Source organism: Mastigoproctus giganteus, chromosome 6 (genome assembly GCF_048544385.1).
Source record: "Mastigoproctus giganteus isolate SK-2022 chromosome 6, ASM4854438v1, whole genome shotgun sequence".
NCBI classification, from domain to species: domain Eukaryota; kingdom Metazoa; phylum Arthropoda; class Arachnida; order Uropygi; family Thelyphonidae; genus Mastigoproctus; species Mastigoproctus giganteus.
Window position 1 is genome coordinate 27,270,311 of NC_143580.1, and position 21,644 is coordinate 27,291,954.

The 21,644-nt window shown below is 38.2% G+C and overlaps 1 protein-coding gene across 1 annotated transcript in view; it reads left to right on the top strand.

The window, feature by feature from the left end:
- The first annotated feature begins 15,374 nt into the window (after positions 1–15,374).
- Positions 15,375–21,644, top strand: part of LOC150084107 (putative glutamate receptor) — a 31,859-nt gene continuing 25,589 nt past the window's right edge. Inside the window, exon 1 of the mRNA XM_090376119.1 lies at positions 15,375–15,387. Within this exon, the coding sequence (XP_090232245.1) occupies positions 15,375–15,387 (13 nt within the window). The remainder of the gene's footprint in view (positions 15,388–21,644) is intronic.

Here is a 21,644-nt window from a genome sequence, read left to right on the forward strand (position 1 = left end):
TTTTAAGCTGTACTTCCTTTTATGCGTCTACATATGTATTTCCTTATGTTTGATTTATCAACGTTTTCTGTTTATTATTTTTGTAGCAACTTGTTAACGCTTGGCCTCATGGCCTTGACGGGTAATGTTGCAATACATCGATTTGTATTATTATTATTGCAATAAAAATTTCTATATTTTTTTTTCTAACCTTGTGTTTAATATTTGGATGGTTTAAACTGCAACATTAACTATTTTTGAAAATAAATTGATGGTTTCTTAAGGTGGTTGTATTGCACACATATAGGAGATACACAAGAAAAATTTCTCTTATATCCAACGACAAAAATGTCTCTCTTATTCTGCAGAATGTCTCTGGTTGTCATTTCACCAGGATACAGTAACACGCTCTTATCCTTTTTGACTGCTGTTGAAACTGAGCAACCAATAATGAGTATTGAAGCATTAGGAGAGTACAGCTTGGAAGAATTTCTTGTGGTACCATAGTGTATCCACCGTTGCATCCTTTTTTTTCTAAATGATTCTAATTTTATAGTTTTATTTTATCCTTAATATTGAACTGTAGTTTCAGGCGTCATTTATAACAACATATATAAATAGATATGCACATTTCAATAAAGATGATTTATTCATTCTTTATTCTAACAATCATTGCATTAAAACAGGACCGGCGTACTTTATTGTTTCCAAGATTGTTAACAAAAATAATTCGTTTTGTTAATCTCTCCCAACAATTGCAGTTTGCCATTTGAGTGATTTCTACTGACAAGTTCAGAAGCAAATATTTTCTCAGAAAAGTTTCGATAGACGCTTTAATTATACTGATAGAAAAAAAAACAGATAGAAAAGATAGAAAAGACTGATAGACAAGATAGAAAAGATAGAAAAGACTGAATATAAAAGATAGAAAAGAGGAGACTTTAGGAACAGTGGTAACAAGACATCCAACATACAAAGGTATCGACAGGCCTCAGAAGATAGAAACATTACAGCCTCACTCGGGGACGAGGAAGACAGCTAATACTTCAAGCTTTCACAAATCAAAGCTACACAGAGGTAACAGGCTTATCTTTTTATATTTGGACAGAATTTTAAAAAAAAGCGAATTTTCATATAAGATGGGACGAATTAGGAGAGCAATAAAACGGATTACTCCATGTTTTTGTGGATACGTAAAAGAAGACAGCGCCATTATACCGAAGGATCTCTTTAAAGAGAAAGATAGTGACTATTATGACAGACAGGATCGTGCTGTTCTTGTGGATAATGAACCTGTTTCAAAGGAGGACGATGTTTCTCTTCATTTAGATGATGAACATGGAGCGAATAAATCAGACACTCAATTTTACAGTGCATTGGAAACTGGAGATTTCTCTGGCGATAACAAAGAGGTAAATGACTTTTCGGAACAAGACTGGCAAGATTGGATGAACGACTTACTTCAAAAAGTGGAAGAAAATTTAGTGGAGAGAAAGGAGGCTGATCAGCAGCCAGAAATAAACAATAATTTGCCCGAAAATGAAGAAGTTGCTGAGCCGGAAAATGTAGTTGTTGTGCCACAAATAGCTGTGACATTTACAGAAGATGCTCCCATCATCCATCAATATGTAGTCAGCAGGAAGCAGAGGAAGTCCGACCAAAAACATTATAAAAAAATGAATGCCAAGTGGGAATTCCGCGATCAACTTGAATCGCTATATGAGCATTACAGAGGAATGACAATGCCTTTGATAGAAAGTCCAAAGAAATGGATCATCACGCCGAGTGTAATGAAAAGGAAGGAAGATGCCACGTTCTTCGAACGGATTCATTTTTACTTTGTGTTCTGGATGTGGAGGCGCAACGAGCATTAGGCAGGAGTTTGCCCTCCTTCGGGTTACTAGAAGCCCTACTACAGATAATGTGTTCCAAGTCTGATTGGATCACAGAAGAAGCAATCATTCTTATGCAACCGACCACTTTTAGGACTTACAAATGTAGCTGGTTATCCTCCAGAAATGAAAAGCCACTCGTCTTTGTTTGGCAATCACAATGGTATTATGATTCAAATTCTTTGAAAATATGAGCACAGAATTCTTAATTACAGGAATTGATTCTTTTGGGCGAGTGACTTGATGGTTCTCTCTCCCCTTCGAAGATGTTTTTGTGCATACATGAATGCCATTTTATATATTTCTAGTAGTTCGAATAAAGAAAGATACAAAAGTTGCTACTTATTTAGTGTTTTGGTGAAGAGATGACCGAAAATCAACGAGCCAGCTAAAATAGTGAAAATTTAAGAAATTCTAAGAAATTCTAAATCTTGTTCCACGTTACAAACAGTCCGATGCTATCTGCATTTCATCAATACTATGTTTATATAAAATAATCATACGTCATTTAATGACACTGGAAATTACGTGTTATTTTATTTCAAATTACTCTGTTATTTTCAATAAAGTTTAAAAAAAAAAGTGTTTTGTGTTCTGTACCTTGACACAACCAAAAATTAAAATTTAAATATTCACCGAGCTTAGGGGCATATCTATTGAAACTTACCTATTTAGTTTAATTTATACTTTACTGTTTAATTTAAACATTACTACTGCATTTCATTTATAATATTTGAATAGCCAACAATTTGGATAAATTGACATTATTCTCTGTCTTAATACATCGCATGACATAGCAGAGGGAAAACAAAAGTGAGAGTTGGAGTGTGTTATAGAGAAACTGGCCAACTCGATTTTCTGCATGAACAATTCTACAGAAAATCGAGTTGGTTAGTAAACCGGAATATCTTATAATGGAGAATTTTAACTTTCCTGATATCGACTGGAACTTTTGGGTTGGTTCCTCATTATCAAGACTTTTCTGGATATATTGGATAAGTGTTCCTACACCAGAGTATTAGAGAGGCAACAGCACAAATATACTAAGTTATACCTTGGAGCTAAATAATTTTGTGATAACTGAGAGCAAAGTGAAAGAGAAATTGTTGAAGATAAATGTAAATGATGAACCTGGTGTTTGATGGAATTTATACAATTATATTAAAAGAAGCACCAAAATAGGAAAGCAAACGATTGGCCATAATATGAGAGAATCCTTGGATTCAGAGGAGTCATCTATAGATTGGAGATGTGCAAGTATCTCTCTCTCTCTACCATTCTCTAAGGAGTAACAGAGGATGACTTGAATATCTACAGACCAGCTTGGTTTCTTTAACAGGAAAAATAATGTAGTCACTGTTAAAAAAGCAATTCAAATCATCTTGGAAGTAATGCTGTCATACAACAGCAATCACTGCATGGATTTCTTAAAAGGAGAAATTTGTTGAAACAACCTAAACCAAATTTTGTTTAGCTACTATGTCAGTAATAAAGAAACTGAATACAAAATTAAATTTGATATACATTTAGATTTCTGGAGGTTTGGATACTGCACATAAGACTTGTACAGACTGGAGCAGTGTAGCAATACGGAAATATTGGTGCATGGTTAAGGGTTTGGCGCCATGAAACAGATTTGTATTAATGTGTTCAATAGTCTTCTTGGATTAACGTTATTGCGAGAGTGTCTCAAGGTTCATTGCTGGACCCTTCATAAGAGATATATCATCAACCTGTGGTGGGTGGTTTTTTATTCCCCTTCAGATAGGCTGGTATTCAGAACAACAAAAACTAAACACATATTGGATAAAAATAGTTTATTGTACATATTTACAAAGATACATCAACACAAAAGAAATTTATTAAACTCATGACCAAATAAATTCAATTTCACCTACTTAGAACTGAATGCATATGAGCAAAGGTATATTTGCCTATTGAGTATAATCAAGCAGGGTTATCTCTTTTACTTATATCATAATCAAATCTCCCCTCTTTTAAACTAACAAAATAATAATGTTTCTACTTCCTTATTCCTCATCAATTGACTTTTAAAAGAATCTGTTAACATTCTCCTTTCATTACAAAACACTCCAAATTGATAAAGCTCCTATACTCTTAATTTCAGTATAAATCATTACTCTGTTGCCTAATTACACCACTATCAAATTTTTACATTTAACTACTTGCACATTTGAGGGTTACTGACATCCGTCTATTCCCTCTATCCCCTTCCAAAATTCATACTTAGTCATTCACTTATTTAACCAATTACTAACAGGTATCAATCACTTCAAAAAATGTATATATATCTATTCCCTTCCAAAAATTTTTATATATATTGACTTGCCCTGGCTAATGTCCTTCAGTTCATACCGTTCACTAACTTATTCATTACAATATAGTACTTATACATATCTCACAGTGTTTAGTCACAAGTTCTGATAAATTGGTTATCGGGTGTCTATAGTCTTTGTGTGATGGTGAGAGTACTTAAGTAAACTAATCACTTACTTAGATAACTTGGCGGACTTCGCGGTACATCCTTCATCCTTCTCTAAGCGAGTAGTGGATCTTTTCCATCTGGGTCGCATCTCACAATCACTGGGGGAGTTCAACATAAGATACTGGATTCCTTCTTGGGTCTCGGGTACCTTTATTTCTTAAAAACGCATTATTTTCATCTGATCAGAATGGCTGTACTCTTTTTTTTTGTCCGGCTTCGGATTTCATCAGCTCCAGCATAATTGCTCTCTGGAATATCAGGCAATCTCGTTCCTTGATAATGGAGTTGACTCCTTCTCATCTACTTTAAGGATCTTGCAAAATTTCCCCTTTCTCTACGGCACGTGTTCTTCATCTCTATCACTCCTTCACTTCGAAACTCAGTCTATCTTTGATTGGTTGACTAACTGTCTGACCGTCTGTCTGACTGACTGTCTGACCGACTTCTGCATCTCAACTTCATCTTTCCACTTACTCGACTGCCTCTCTCACTAACTTATTAAATCAGCGACTTAACTGTTCACTTTCATTTTAAAGCTTATCTACCCCTCACACAAACTGACTACACATTAAAACTTAGCCACTTTTCTCCACCGGCTACTCCATCTAAAAAAACTCTTTCTTTTCTTTTTCTTCTCCAATCTGACTCACTAACTCATTTCACTAACACTGCCAAAAATCCCCACTTTTTGTTTTTCTCCGACCCCTTCACTCTCTTTTTGTTCTACTCCTCCCACATCTTACTCCCAAGTTCGGCACGCCTGTTACCAGTGACTCCCTCCAATCTTATACTCATCTTCGGATTTCTTCTCCTTTCATTCGTTAGAATACCCTTACTCAGCCTGCCCAGAAACATGTGTTTCAATACTCCCCCTTTTACTATTCTACCAGATCTGCTCCCATACGATGTGCCCTTTGATGTTTGCCGATTATCCCAAAAAACCACTCCCCTCTCATCTAACGCCTTGACCCTGTAACGTTTTAAAAACACGAAACTCACTTCTAGTGACCACAGCATCTATTTAAGGAAACTTAAATGCTGGTCAAGAAACCACTTCCTGTTTGCGCCTGACGGTATCCTGTTTGAAGCAACTTTCACTTCTAAGTTCGCCCCCGCATAAATCTTAATTCGTCTGTTTGTGCTTGGACCCATGCTGCTTTAGTGTAGTTTTCCCTTAGTTTATTCCCCGAGTATAACGAAGTTAATGGCTTGGACCTTGCCTTTATTTCTTACCCCTCACGAACCTATCTATTTGCGAATAATTTTATTTTATTTTATTTATCTTACGCGGTATTACTACTTTATTTAACTTGCGACAAGAATCTATTAGTTAATAAAACTAATTTCCAAAGTTTTTAAAAAGATTTTATTCTGTAAGATTTTGTATCTTACAAACCAACATAGATAACAAGTTTGATGTTTACGTACACTGTAGATATAGACACTGTCAAGTGGCTATTGACAGAAATCAGGATATGATACTTTATCAAACCTAGAGAAAATAGGCAGATGGGAAATGGTAAATGAGGTTTAATATTGATAACTCCAAGGGGCTGCATTTAAAGTAGCAGTTATCCCAGAACAACACACCAACTGAGTGGATATTTGAAAAGGTGTGAATGATGATTAATCTGAAAATATGACATGTTTCGAATGATGAAGTGCTCAGTTTTTGTGCTGTTTTGCTAGAAATTGGACTGCTATACTCACATTTACTTCTACACTTATTCTTGAAGCAGCAGGTCTATTCTTTGGGGCTACACTCCTTTTCCAGTATCCCATTGTGTGTCTTTCAAACAGCTTCGATTTTCTGACGCAATTTCTCATATCAAATTTTGTTTTTCCATACTTGTTGAATGCAGACTGTTATCTACATCCTTTCGATAGTTGCTCTAAATAAATCGAGAGTTTTAGTTACTGATGTCCCTGCTAAACGAGCACCAACAATTTGACCTCTTTCGAAGATTTGTTATTTTCTTCGTGTACCTTTTTATATCAATTCTAAATTAACATCAGCTTTTTATCGGCTTTCGTTTACAGTAATACCTGCAAGAAACAACAAAAATCATCATGCATATTCATAATACATCACATAACCATTACAAACACTATTACTTTCATATTAGGTGCTTCCATTATTTTGTCCACCCCTTCGTATATGTGATATTTTCGTTGTCATGATATTTTTCGATAAATAGTAAAATATTTAAACATTATTGCTCATAATTTATGGACCAAGACCACTGCTAAAGCAATTAAACCTTACAACCATCCGGATAGTTGTAACATATATAATAGGATAAGTTTATATAGTTTGAATTTACTGAAGGCACAAAAAAATTGCTTATTTACATATTACATGTATATACATTGCATTAGACCAAAAAAAAGAGATTTTATTGTGTCATTTGTGCTGAAACCTTTTGCTTTTATGACAGCCTTCAATCTTCGCGGCATACTTTCAACCAGTATTGTTAATAAATGTCAGGTGATATGTTCCTCAACTCGGCCTTAAACGCAGCCACCAGTTCGGCCTTGTTTTTTACGCCCTGTTTTTCTTCCAGCAAAACAGGCAAATCGACCAGAGAAAACATGCAATTTATAGACACAAATACGGGTTTATGTAGTCATTTACGGGAAACCCTAATATAATAATTTGATTCGAAGAAATTAGGACTGTCTTGACAAGTCTGGATGAATGATGACATTTTCCTATGATGACCCTCTTTGTTTCGTTTTCTGGTCGGTGAGGATCTGCGGCATAAATTTTGCACATACCTTCCTTTTCCCTAAATCTTCATGCAGAATTTGACAAATCGTATCCTTTTTGATATCCAACTCATCAGCGATCATTCTTAGGGTCAAATGACGATCTCATGCCACATTTTCCCGAAGTTTTGAAACTCTGTCCTCACTTCGAGAGGTTGGCTGACGTTCTCCCACTTTTTTAGGGCATCGCGAACATCCTTATGGCGTCTTTGAACCACTTACAGCATTCAAACACACACTGACTTAACATTTCAACACCATAGACAGTTTTAACATTTGATACATTTCTGTTGCAGATTTTTCCAGTTTAAAGCAAAATTTGATAATCGTTTGTTGCTCCATTATAAAATTGGTCCACAATCTGAGTAAAGAAACTCAGTCCAGTAGACTGTCCGGTTTCTGACAGCCCACTGGACAATCTCTGTACCACCATCCGTTGGAGGAATACGACATACCACTTCCGTTTATTTTCAAAATTTCATCGAACATGACTGCAATGGCACCAGTCCGGGAAAAATTTTATTATCACAACTATGTAGGAAGGTAACTAAGTGGATAGCAAAGTGGTTATTATCGCTGTCCTTCCCACACCGGTTCGAAACCCATTAATGACACGAGGAACTTTTATAGGCATTTTTCACTACGTGACTCAATTAGTCGGTCTCAAGCGAGGACAGCAAGGTTCCTCACCCTGGAAACTGTGGTTTTACGTCCATAAAAACAGGCAAATCGACCAGATACACGTAGACAGCGCTTGGATTGTGGTTTAATTGAAAAATTTAAACCACACTATTCTAAAGTTCTATGTTCAACTTCAGAATAAGCGTTGTAAACAATGTGGACACTACCTTTAAAAAAAGTAAACCCTTGTGGCTCATTTGTGCTATATTTGGTGGCAGTTGATTTCCTTGTATCTTAATGCAGCGGTTAAAATGACGAATAATAAATAATTGCTATTGAGTACTCACCCAACTCCAAAAAGGGTTCAGAATATATCCCCTTGAAAAGCAAGTTACAAATTAGAAGCAAATATTTGCTGTAAAGAGACATTTTTCTTAAGGAGTATCATATTCTTAAAACCAAGTACAACATAAGCCTCACTATTTTAACCAGAAGAAAAGAGATACAAAAAAGCAAAATTGCCAATCCAAGTTGATTATTCGACATTTATGTGGTTGGTTTATCAAACGTACGCTTCAAGTACATCATCCATTTCCATATTGAATCTTTCCATTGACAGAGAAATGCATTGCAGCCTAAAGGCTGGTTTACTCATAGTAGTTGGTCAACCGACTTGAACAGACTATTAATGACGTAGGAGAGGGGATGAGGAAATCTTGCGTGCAAATTCGTGAGAATGCAAAAATCATGAATATTTATAGAGCTGCAAATGAAACAAAACTGCAATATCAAAGCATATACGAGGAGTGGCAATAAAGTTTCCGGATTGGTACTGGTGGGTCGTGTTCGATGAGTTTGAAAAATAAATAGAAGTAGCTTGTATTATGCATTTCCTCCAGCACATTTCTTCTAGCACATAGATTGCCCAGTAGACTGTCAGGTTGCATATAAAACCAGTTTCGTTAGTAGCGTTAATATTCTGTCATCATTTTGCAATGGAGCAACGAACGATTATTCATTTTTTGCCTTAAACTGAGAAAATCTCCAACAGTAAAGTATGAAACTTTAAAAACTGTTTGTGGTGATGGAACGTTAAGTTACCAGTGTGTGTTCCCCCAAGAAAAACTATCTGACCCTCGTGTCGACATTGACTAACTCACCTACGGTTTAAAAACCCAATTATTGACATCTGGTGTGTATACACCAAAGGCCAACATAAAGCATAACTTAAAGCGCATGATGTTCCTGTTTGCCTATAGAAACATTTTAGTTTCATAAAGAATAATGAAAGGGAAAGTGTGGGTAAAAAAGCATGTCATTCATATATTACCAATACACTTTATCGAAAAAATCACTAATGAAATATCAACAAGTGGGTTTATTTTTGTTTATTTCTACCTTCTGTATAGCAACGATATGCATTATTTCTTTTATGCAATTCTGCGGTCCTCGTAGCAGTTGGTCCTGTTTCTTGTAGAACGCCTCTCTGATAAATCGCATGCATACATACACTACATAAAAAAGCATGCGCGTTAATGAAATAAATCCAACGAAGTAGCGGTTTTTGCAAGGAAGCAAAAAAAGCAGCTCTAAGAGATGATATCGGCTTATATTGACGTAACCGAAATCCTCCATGGATCCACCAGCATGGATCGGAATCCATGCTGGTGGCTTTTTCTCCTGGAAACTCAGGTTTTACGTCCAGAAAGCAGAAAATCGACCAGAGAACACATACAGAGTTTACAGACAATATACACGAACCAATAAGGCCTTAGTCGTTGATGCTCCTAAAACCCTGCTACAACAACAGCAACAATCCATGCTGGTAACCATTAATCAGATGAAATTTTTCGTGACGACCTCAATCACTGGGAACCAGTCCGTCCTTTCTATACGAACTAAAATTCCAGTTAACGACCCATTGCGCTTTTTCAGCACATTAGAAGTAATTGAGAATCCATTAAAGAACATACTAAGTTTTCTGTAATGCAGCACGCACGTGATGTTGTACATAAAAGCATCTTTACTTCTGTGAATTTCTTTATTTAGGTTTCGACAACGCGAGACATTTCCAGTCTAAAAAGTATAAATAATAAATTATGCTTTTGTTACCAGCGTCATTTAGCATCAGTATTAGTATTGACATATGATGCAAGAAAGCGAGCTTAAACAGAATCAGGAGAAGAAAAAAAAAAACACCAACCTTCCCATATCACCTGTCACGCCCTCTAACAATTTATATATTTTACCCTAGAATTTATCCAAACTAATCACTTCCATAACCACAGTTGTTGTTGTTGTTGTAATAGAATTTTAGAATCATTGGCGACTGCGGCCATAGTACTCCATAATATTGTCTGTAAATTGCGTGAGTTCTGGGGTTGATTTTCTATTCGCTGGACGAAAACCAGAGTTCCCGGGAGAAAAAACAATGCTGCCCTAACTCAGTCACGTTGTGAAAAAGCCCACAAAAATTCCTCATGACATCGGCGAGATCCGAAATCAGGTCTTTTCCACCCGGTGTAGGGAGGACGGCGATTCTTTTCAATGCCAGGGGTTTTACATTGGCTGGTGGACAATAGCCTTGGAAGTACGCGGCCCACATAGAGGTCCGGGCTCATTCCCCAGAGCCAACAGCAAAATCAGTGCCAGATTATTTACAGAATATTATGCTTTTGACAGTATTTACAATGTATTAATAAAGATATTTATATTGTATTTATATTCATAAAGATATTCTTGACTTTATTCACAACACATTCATAAAGCCATCGTACTTTAAACATTGTTTACAATATATTGGGCATTATTATGTTGGCCATATCAATGTGCAGTTTGCCTGGCCTAGGCTCTTAAGGATCTGTCTTCGGTACCTCCGATCCTTCGAAAACTTGCAGAGGTCTCCGTCAATTGATTGGATTGTGGGGAGCATCTCCCTGGGGAAAAAGCGGTCACTAAGAGCTAGTCTGTTATAGTGGGCTGTGAGCATGGGAACTGACCTCGGTCTGGGTAGAAGGATTCTCCAGCCCCACGGTTCCCAGATGCTTGGCTCCGAGACCATTCCGGTTGTCATTTTGGCAGTGAGAACAAGGCGTTTTTCCAATACAAGGATCTGGAAGTCGGGCAAAATTTAGTGAGATCGCCATCGCAGTTGTCCTTTGCTGGGGTGGACGACGATGTTTATGCGTGATCCAGCGAAGGAGACAGTGTTCGGTGGAGTACATGCGCTTGATGTTGGTAGGGTCTGCGGACGCCCAAATTTCCCAAGCATATAATACGACGCGTATAGTGAGATGTATACGTACCGACGAGTCACATCCAGATCCCTAACGTGGAGCAGTTGTTGTTTGGTGGTCCAGCGCATTTGACAGAATTTTGCTGTGAGCTTGTCAATGTGGGCGTTGAACTTCAGTTTATAGTCGAAGACGACTCCCAAGTCTGTATGCATCTTGACCACTGGAAAGGGAATGCCGTCTAGAAAAGCTTGGATTTCAATGGGTTGGCGCTTCAGAGAAAAGACAATTTGGACTGATTTGGCAAGGTTAATCAGGAGGCCAAACTGATGGAGATAGGATCCTAAGTCGTGTAACTTTTCATTGATCTTTTTATTGATGTTGGAGAGATGTTCGCCGGAGTTAATCTGAGTACATATCTTAATATCATCGGCATAGCAGATTATGTCTTCTCTCTATTGCACAAACGGAATAATAACTGCAGTGAATAATGCTCCGGAGAGGACTCCGCCTTGGGGAACTCCCAAGTGATCTTTCTCCAGATTGTGTGTTGATCCGCTTTAAGAAGAATGGTTCTGTCAGAGAGCAGGGTTGTGATAAACCACAACATGGCACCTTTTATGTAGAAGTAATTTTCTAGGAGGTGAACAAGCGAAAGGATACTGATTGAGTCGAATCCAGCTTCCAGGTCGATGTACGTGACGGCAAGCTCTGCTTTAACTTCTAGTGCACTGAGAATGGTGTTGGTTATGGGTGTTAAATTGGTGACTGGATCTTCTGAGAATGACATAGTGAATCTATGAGGATTTGTGAGGCATGATTTCATTGGTGATGGTTGAAAGTAATGTCTTCTCCGTGAGTTTCAAGAGGCTGGAAGAATGAGTTTGGCCTGAACTCTAATGATGGTTGCAGATTGGCATTTAGGGTGTGGCCTCACGGCATATCCGTTCCAGAGAGGTGGAAAGTAGTGCTGTGTTAAGACATAGTTAAAAAATTGATAGTAGGGGATCGATGATAAACGAGCTAAGACATTTAATCATGAACTGTGGCACAAGATCGGGGCCTGCAGTTGCAGTTGCAGTGGGAGGCAATCCATTTATGGCAGTTATAAGCTACTTCCTGGTGATGTGAACGGTGGCGAGCCTATCAGTATGAACGTTGTTGACGGGTAAGTTGCCTAGGTACATCGGTGCCACAGGATTTGAGAACCGTGCAATGTGATCCATCCACAATTCAAGGTCCAGTGTTTTTGGAATTACTGTGTGCTAAGAGTCACAAAACGATTTGCCTTTTCGTAGGGTTGCACTTAAATAGTTTTTAGTTGCAAATGATTTCTAGCGGTTGAACACTGTTCGGACTCTGGAGAAGACAATAAGATGTTGCTGCATAGCGCCTGACTCTTTCCATCTCTTATGCAGATTTTGTTTTCTTTAAAGCTGTCGTTCAATGCTGGTGTCTACCAAGCTCTCGAACGGGGAGTAATGCAGAATGTCTTTGTAGCACCATAACTTGCAATGGTTCAAATCCACCTGGTCATGAGGTCAACAGCTAGCTCGAGATCATAATTATAGAGAGCCTCTCAAGGTATCGAGGATGCGGCTTCGAGACATCGTGGTGGATCAATGAATTTGGGTGCTGTGATGTCTTTTTTTTTTTTTTCTTTTTAGGGCCTTGGATATCGATGTTAGGTGCGGCTAAGTGCAAGAGTATGGCAATTGATTCGTGCATCGGATTGAAATAGTTTGTCGGGACTGTCTTCAAGGTCGCAAGGTGCTGAAGAGAATATCAAATCCAAGAGATTAGATCCTCTGGTGGGTTGGCAGTTAACTAGGCTGATTACCCAATGAATCCAAACTGCTAATGAGTTTCCTACTAAGATATGTGAGAGTAGGTGGAAGATTTAAATCTCTACAAATAACGTGGTTAGCAGTGGTGATTTACCAGCCAGTGAATGACATCTTCAATTATGTCTCTGTTTGGGCCTGGTGGAATGTATACTGTTGCTATGTCTATCAGGTTGGCGTTGAACTTGAGGGACACCAAAAGCAGTTTCAAATGCAAGGGATTGGGTTACCACAGAATGTGCCAATGAGAAGATAGTGGTATTATAGAGTATTGCGACTCCCCCTCTCTACGATCCTCTCTAGAGGAACAGAGAATCTGGTACCTGGCCTGAGGAGCGCAGGCAAGGGAGTCCCGCCCATTCCCAAGCCACGTTTTTGGCAATGCAAAGAATATCAAAAGTTTTAGAGAGGAGAAGCTGTTTGACGGTGTCTGGCTTGTTACAAATACTCCTTTCATTGTAATAGACAATTCGAATGGTGGTGGCCATAGTAACTGAAGTTCATAGAAACTTGCCACCAGTACTGGTGGCAAGTTTCTTTTTAAGGTTCGTACTGGTCTATTGTGCATTGTGATGTGTACAGGGATATTCTTCGCAGATCTGGAGCCCTGGGGATTGTCCATTATAATCTGCTGATAGTTGGATTGAGTGATATGTGGACAGTTTGTTTCCTATAGTAACTTTGTTCTCAGTGAAGTAATTTGATTTCTCATGCGTTTTGTTGGCTTGGGACCTTGGTAGCTTTAATTGCTATTGCGTTTGATATTGATGTCAGTGGTTTATTGCGGTTCTTGGCTTCTGATCTAGGAAGGGTTGACGAGGGTTCCAGGGGGCCATAGCCTTGGATCCAGCACGAAGCTCATCTTCTGTGGGTGTCAGGTAAGGATGAAAGAGGCGTATGTTGGATACCTGGTTCTTCTCGGTCTCACATCAATATTCATCCAGTGTACTACTACAAACATGGCCTTAATGCTATCTGGTTTAGCAGTCGGTTCCAGTCGAGATACAAAGATTTGTCCTAGAGTCTGGACCGCTGTGACGTTGTACGAATTAGAATGAGTCCCCTTCGAGGAAAGTTCTGTGGCATCTCTATTGTCCTGTTATCTTCCATGTTCCATTTTTTGATATGTTGAATATATAATCCGGGTTTCGTTTTAGTAAATCTGTTGATCAGTGAGAGATGCCTTCGGCAGGGAATAGATGCTACCTATAAACCTTACTGATGGGATCTTTTGGTTATTCTCAGCATCTTTTTGGCCGGTGACTACTTCTTCAAATGTGGGTCTCTTGATGCACCCTTTCCAGTATGGATTGTCTCCTTTAACATTTTAGGTTTGGTGTTATTTTGGGTGGGTAATGTGGAGAGGGCCACCCGAGAGGTCTTTGAGTGGTTGCCCACGGTGTTGTTAGATACAGGTTTGGGAGAATTACCGTCATTGAGACCTGCATTACAGCTGTCATTGGACTAAGGATGATAGGCATATAAGCCATTGCATTATACATAATTTTGGGAATATAATTCCTTTGAACGTTGGAATCATGTATCAATTCTACTTCTTGTGGCTTGTTTTCCGAGGTTCCCTGAGCCACATTGAGTGCGGCGTTGCTGGGTAAACTGTTTTCATTGGGCATAAATAAGGTTTCTAGTTGACGCACTTGATTGGTTAGGAGACCTATTTCTTGTTTCATGTCATTGTTCTGTACACCAAGCTGCTGGTTCACTTCAGATAAATTCTGCAGACTGTCAGAGATTGATGTGAATTTCCACATTATGTTTTCCAGAAATTCTGCAGTTTGCATGGAGAAGAATTTCAAGTCTGCACAGATGCCATCAATGTTTTTCAGGAACCTGTTTTGCTCATCAATAAGGAAGTCACTTTCCGCTTGGCTTTCTTTCCTGCATTCCACACGGTTTTCATGTGTCTTGATGATTGGTTGTTGACTACAGACCTCTTGGTCCATTTCACACTCCGGGTTATCCGCTACTGAGTCAGTTTGACTTGCAGCGTGAGTCTGACTAAAGTTTGATGTTTGGACGTCTGTTTGTTTATTTTCTAGTTTATCTTCCGAGTCATCCTGAATCCACACATTCCGCTGCATTTGTCATTTGTTCTTTACTTTCTTTGAGGAATGGAATGGGCAAATTTACTTCTGACATCGATGCTTGTTGAACCGCTTTATATCGCATTTGGTACAGGCCGCACAGTAAAATTGCTGACATAACGTACATTGGATTACTGCTTCCTGATCTGCTTTACAACTTATCTCTTCTTTCTTCCAGAGTTTCAAGCCCAAAAGAATTTCCACCACTCTTGATATGATTTCTCATTATATTGTAATCCACCCTTAAAATAAATGTAATGTATTGCTATTTTTTTTGTGTTTTCTATTTCTAATTTTTGATAGGACGCGTGGAGAGACCAAACCTGTGAGGCGTATTTTAGGGTTAACCTAACATAATTTTTTTAAAGAAACATAAATAATGCCAATTGATTAAAATCTCTGCTAACTCTTTTAAGAATGTTTGAGATATGGAGATCAAAGGTGAGTGATTCTCTAATATCCAAAATTTTCAATGTACTAGCTTTTTTTTAATTACATTATTGTTAATACAATATCAAAACCTCAGGTAGTGTTTTTTTTTTCAGCCACTCAATTACTAATTGCAAAGTTTCATTTAAAATTATACAGTCGCTGTTATTGCGTATTGCTTTATAAATTTTTATATCGTCAGCAACGTTGTTAATTTTAATTTGGCATTCCCCTAAAACACTAAACATGTCATTGAAGAAGATTAAAAATAACAGGGGACCCAAGAACCCTGTAGAACACCAATTTCAGGTTTAAAAGGCTAATAAATTTTACCTTTAAAAGTCACGGACATTTCTCTCCCTTCCAAGCAGTTTGCGATCCAGTTTAAAGCCTGTCCTCTGGGTCCCTAACGATCCAATTTTTCTATTAATCTCTTGATGAACCATTCTTGATGAACTACCTTGTCAAAGGTTTACTTAAATCAAGAAGATAGCATCAATTTGTTCTTCTTTACCTAAAGCCTGGGATATATCTGATACAAAAGAAATCACATCTGTGCAGGTGGATCGTCCCAACATAAATCCTTGAGTGTAATCCGACAGATTAAGTTTCATTAAATTTCGGCAGCTGCTTCATTACAATGGATTCAGTTATCTTTGAGAGTTTATTTAATTGACAAATTAGTCTGTAGTTGTTGGGTGAATATGAGTCTCCTTTTTATAAATAGAGGAAATAAATACCTTCTTTTAGCGGAGCGGGATAGACTCAACTCTCAACATAATTTTATTAAGTGAAGGCTTTACCAATGTTGTTCCACATTTTTTCCATAAAATAGTAGAAATACCATCAGGACCTCGAGCAAGGTCCGTTTTCATACTGGATGGTGTTCAACAATTCGGCTTGATTTCTCTCAAATATACTTGTTGCACAATGTTTTGGTCCTTGTATATTGTCATATCTTTATCCTGAAAGTCACAACTGCAGGGCTTTGACCAACTCTTAATCCAAGACTTGAACTCATGCGAATTTTTCTTTTATGGTTTTCTGAAAGAGAAGTTGTTCGGCAGGAACCCTCCTACACTCATGAACTTGATAGCCAAGAATGCCCAGCTTTTTCGCGAAAACAAACGTTATTGTACTTTATTATTGGACATTGCTGTTCTTTAAGAATTGAATATTTTTTGTCAAAATGGACATGTAGTAAAATGAGAATATTTTCCAACGATCTGAATAGACAAATTCTTGGCGTTTCTTAATTAATTAGTGAGTTACTTAAGAAACATTTAAGTGCGTATGATGTTTATTGACACTAAATTCGTATATTACTAAATATACAAACCTTACCTGAATTTGTTGATTGTAAGATACAAGACAAGGGCGACACAAACGAGATCAGCAAAGCTGCACATCCATATGGTGAAAACATTTCTATCAGTTACTGCAGCATTGCAGTTGAATCATTCAACTGGCCAGCATGACATTTGTGTGTGTTATTTGTTACTGAGCAACCCATTATTTATGATTTAAAATCACGCAAACCGAATGAATACTATTTCAACTTTTTTGTTTGTTCTTCCACGTGAACATAATTAATGTTATTTGAAGCTGGATACCACATACGAATGGTACGGAGATTTAAAAAAAAGGTATGTAAACATTCAGTAATTGAATACAAATTCCATTATTTCTATATGATATTTGTAATTAATAATGCTCTGCGTTGTCAGGTTTTGCACACGAAAAAGTAGAAATCACTGACTTCATTTATTTGTTGGAATGGATTTAATTCATCCACCCACTGAGAACACTTCAATATTTCTTCAGAACTAAAATGCAAAAATGCAAATGTTAATGACGTCTAATGAACCGCGAGTGTCTATGCAGACATATACGTTTATAAATTAAGCGCACTGATAAATGCTTCCATTGGTAAACAGCCTACGTGTGAGGAAAACTGTAGATGAGGCATTCAACATCAAAGTACACGTTAGCTACCTTTGTTGATGTCGAGGGCGCTTTTGACTCTCTATGATGGCAGAGTGCTCTCGAACGGTTACGATCAGCTGGATTCTCTCAGCAACTATACCACCTGTTCACAAGCTATTTCAGTAATCGTCACATTTTAGTGAAATCTAAATTTCAGGAGGTGTCTAGAGAAGTTTCGAGGGTGTCCCCAGGGGTCTATCCTAGGGCCTCTTATATGGAATATGGTATTACAGGGTTGGATTTCCCGTAGTTTCAGTAGTACCAAAATCATCGCTTATGCCGACGAGTTACTATCTTAATTCATGGTTCATCTAGATCTGCTATCGAAAGTAATGCCAATGATGTCTTACAAAATTTATTTCAATGGACAGTGGATAATAAATTGACAATAAGTTCGTCTAAGACTAAAATGATGATCTTTAGATCACATTTATACCCTCAACGACCCCCTTTAGTGAAGATTAATAATAACAGGATTCCATTTGTCTCTGAAACTAAATTACTTGGGATTACAATCGACTCAAAGCTTAATTTTGTCTCTCATTTAAATAATGTAACAACAAAGATCAGAAGATTCACTGGTGCTATTGTAAAAATTTCTCGTTCAGACTGGGGACTTTCTAGACGTACCATGAGAATCTATTATAACGCCGTATTCCTGTATTCCTTCCTATGGCTACTTATGCTGCAGGTGTATGGTTTCACAGGCTTAGAACTGTTAAATTTCGATTGAAGTTGGCTACTATGCAACGAACAATATTATTATGTGTGTTAAGAGCTTGTCGTACTGTTTCAACACCTGCAGGTTCTTGCAGGTGTATTGCCATTGGACCTTCACGTAGCTTACAGAGGTCTTTGTTATAGGTTAAAAAACCAACTATCAACTGAATTTATGGGTTTGGTTCTGAATATTAATTCAGATATTAAGCAAGAACGTAATCGTTTGTGGAATGAAATGATAAATCTGTGGCAGACCCGCTGGGATACGTCATCTGTCGGATTTGTTACTAGGACTTTTTTCCCTGAGGTGACCTTTTGTGTAAAGCAGAAACCTGTTTAGTTCTCTTTAGACTTATATACATCCTTCCTCTTAACGAGAAATGGATCTCTTAACGAAAAACAATGTCATTTTGCTCTTTCTATAACGGAAGTTTGTCAATGCGGGGAAAGTGAAAATTGGAGCCACATTTTATTTGAATGTCCGCTGTATAATGACTTTAGAGATGTTCATCAGTTTCTACACTCTCTCATGGGCATGAAACCTTGCTGGTGGGAGACAAGAATTCTTATGTTGCTCTTCAGCAGTTTGCATCTAATGTTTTCACAAGAAGAAGAATTAGTTATATGGCTACGAATAATTCTACTCCTTTGTCTGGTGGAGCTGCTCAATAGGGAGCAACATTCCCTAAATTTTTTTTATTATTATTTTATATTATTTTATTTATTATTATTTATTTTTTTATATATTTTTTATTTATTAATTTTTTTATTTATTTCATTTATTTATTATATATATATATATTTTTTTTTTTTTTTTTTTTTTTTTTTTTTAACACCACGGGGAAATTTTTTTTTTCTCCTCTGGAGTGGGCCCCAGAGGAATCTCGCCCATCTTTTGCCAACATCAGGTGGGTCAGAGTCTCGAATTGAGACAGTGCGAGCTCCATTGAGAATGACCCACCTTCCCGTGGTGTGGACGACTACCCAGAATCATCTGTCCAGGTGACTAATGATTCTGGGTAGCCAAGCGGTCAGACACAACAACAGAACACACACATAATACACACAAACATACACTACTTATTTCTGGCCCTTCTACAGTGGTACTGTTCTTCACAGAGATACGAGGCGGAGATGAACTGGCGTTCTAGGTGCCGCCCATTACAAAAACACATGTCCACATGTAGATGAGGCATTGTATGTGTCGGGTGGAGGATCAGATGATTGAGGCATATAGTTGAATGGGCATAAAGCACACTTCTGGATGTCCAAAATTTATTTTGCGCGGTACCAGACGCTGTTGACGATGGGCAGTGGTGAGGGGTAATCGATGGACTGGCCAGTACGCACAACGGTCCCATTTTGCCAATTAGAGTGCAATGGCTCGACGTGTGATGGGGACAACCAACTGATGTCAAGCTCGTTGGATGGCGGCCAGCGTGGCTGTAGGTGCGGTGTAAAACTATCAACGGATAAGACGATTCTCCCGTTCTGTAGTCCTTCGTCATACAACACGACCCATTCGAAGAGCGGTACCTTCCCGCAGCCGTTGTTTCCAATATTTGTACACTGTGGTATTGTCACCGCTCACACTTTCTGCCACACGACGAAGCACTCATCCATCCTCTCAATGGCCGGTAATCCGTCCCCTGACGAAGTCGCGGACTTTCTGATATCGGCGTCGAACGTGACACCTGGGCATTGGACATTCTCTACAATCTCCTTGCATTCTGAAGTCGGTTTCTGCGAGAGAGAAGCCTGTTCAGAGCCGACTTTATGGTAAGGCTTTTTGGGGATAAAAGGATAAAGTGTTCATTGTCTAACGGCCCCAGGGGTTCCCCCATTTCTGCGTTGTGTACTTTGTGTGTCACAGTACTCTGCGAAAGCCAGAGGTTTCAAAACGTGCAAAGGGTATGCTAGTGTCATGTTATGTTGTTCCTCTGACCATTTAGCCGTTGAGCCTGTAATGGGAGCCCCCGTTGCCCATCCTTATCGACATGAAGGCAGGTCAGGCAGTAGAGGGATCGCAATGGTATGCTGGCAGGTCCTGCCGCCTAATTTCCGAAGATTTCAGCAGCACGGTCCTATGTAAAAAAAAAAAAAAACACTACAAATTAAAGTGTGGGGTTAGAGACTGAAGAAGAGGGGAGCTAGAAATATGGGGATGACAGAGAAGATGTCCCCGGGGTCAGTGGAGTTTTTGGGCTCCACCAGGCGAAATAAGGGGGTAGGGGTATGGGAGCAAAGATACCACGCAATGAAACGTGGTTCAGGTCACCAAGCTGGCCTGTTGGCAGCAAGATGCTTGAAGTCATCTCAGTGAGTTCAGATCGAGAAGAGGGTCAATTCCAATGCTGTGAATTCCAGGGAGGTTGATCATATTTAGGTTAGTTGGTCGCCAATTCCCCTAAACCTTGACGCAAATTGGCAAAATTAATCATTCTTAAAAATTAAAATCTTCGCACCATCAGTTAATGTGGCCTAGGGCGCCATAAACCCTTGAATGGGCCCTGAGCCTGTTAACTGCGTCACACATTCCTTTCAACTCCATGATCTGCACGTTCGTTTTCATATCAGCCGAAGCTTCCTCTCGATTGGTCCCGTATTTTAATCATTTGTATATATTACAGGACATTTCATGCAAAGATATTACTAATTCAATTTGCATTGGACTACATGTAATTCAAATATCTTTCATATGTAATGAGAAAATTCATAAATAAAAAGAATTTCAATTATATAGTGTGATGTTTATTTGCTTTTTTGTTGTTATTGTAATGCTAACTCAAGTAGTGTCTAAATGAAAGAATGCTAAATTACTTTTGTTAAAGTAACTAACTCAGCAAAAAAAAAAAAACAGTCAAAATTTAGTCACAGAGAATTGTGTTCCAAATTTCTCATTGGTTCCAGATGTTTTGTATTTCTGTGAAGTATATTTTAAAAAAAGTGTATTATTGGCTCTGGTTAGCAGGTAAATGATGCAATGTTGATAGAATTGTGATATTGTCCATCGCAATCACAAAACTTTAGAAAATTCTCCAGGAACTCCAGCAATGCAATGTACCAACCTGTTTCAACATGCTCAAACTGATGGCTCCAATGTCTATGCGTTTTAACATGTAACCGGGATTGACATTGTCGTCTATGAGAGTGTCCACTCTGTATCTTACTACGTATTCTGTGGTTTGAGCAGTCTGTCGATAACTAATAAAGACTGATGCTTTTCAAGATGCGTGCAGAGCTAACGCCATCTGCACCCAGCACGAAAAAAAAATCTCTTTTGTATGTTTTTAATTAAATTACGCATTGCATATCCGGCCAGTAGCTAAACGCTCATCTAGTAACAGGCATAAAGGTACGAATGCCACAACTTCGCATTAAAAATCATCGATCTCTGCTCTGTGGTTAGCCAAGTAGTCGACATTTTCTGTTCGGTGTAAAAGTTGAAAGGGCTCATAAAATAAATGGCTGTTCGGTGGAATTATATTTTCTTCGTTTTGAATTTCGTTCTAATTATGATGTGTTCTGGAGGTATCGTATCATCCGGTGAGTAGTAAATGAAT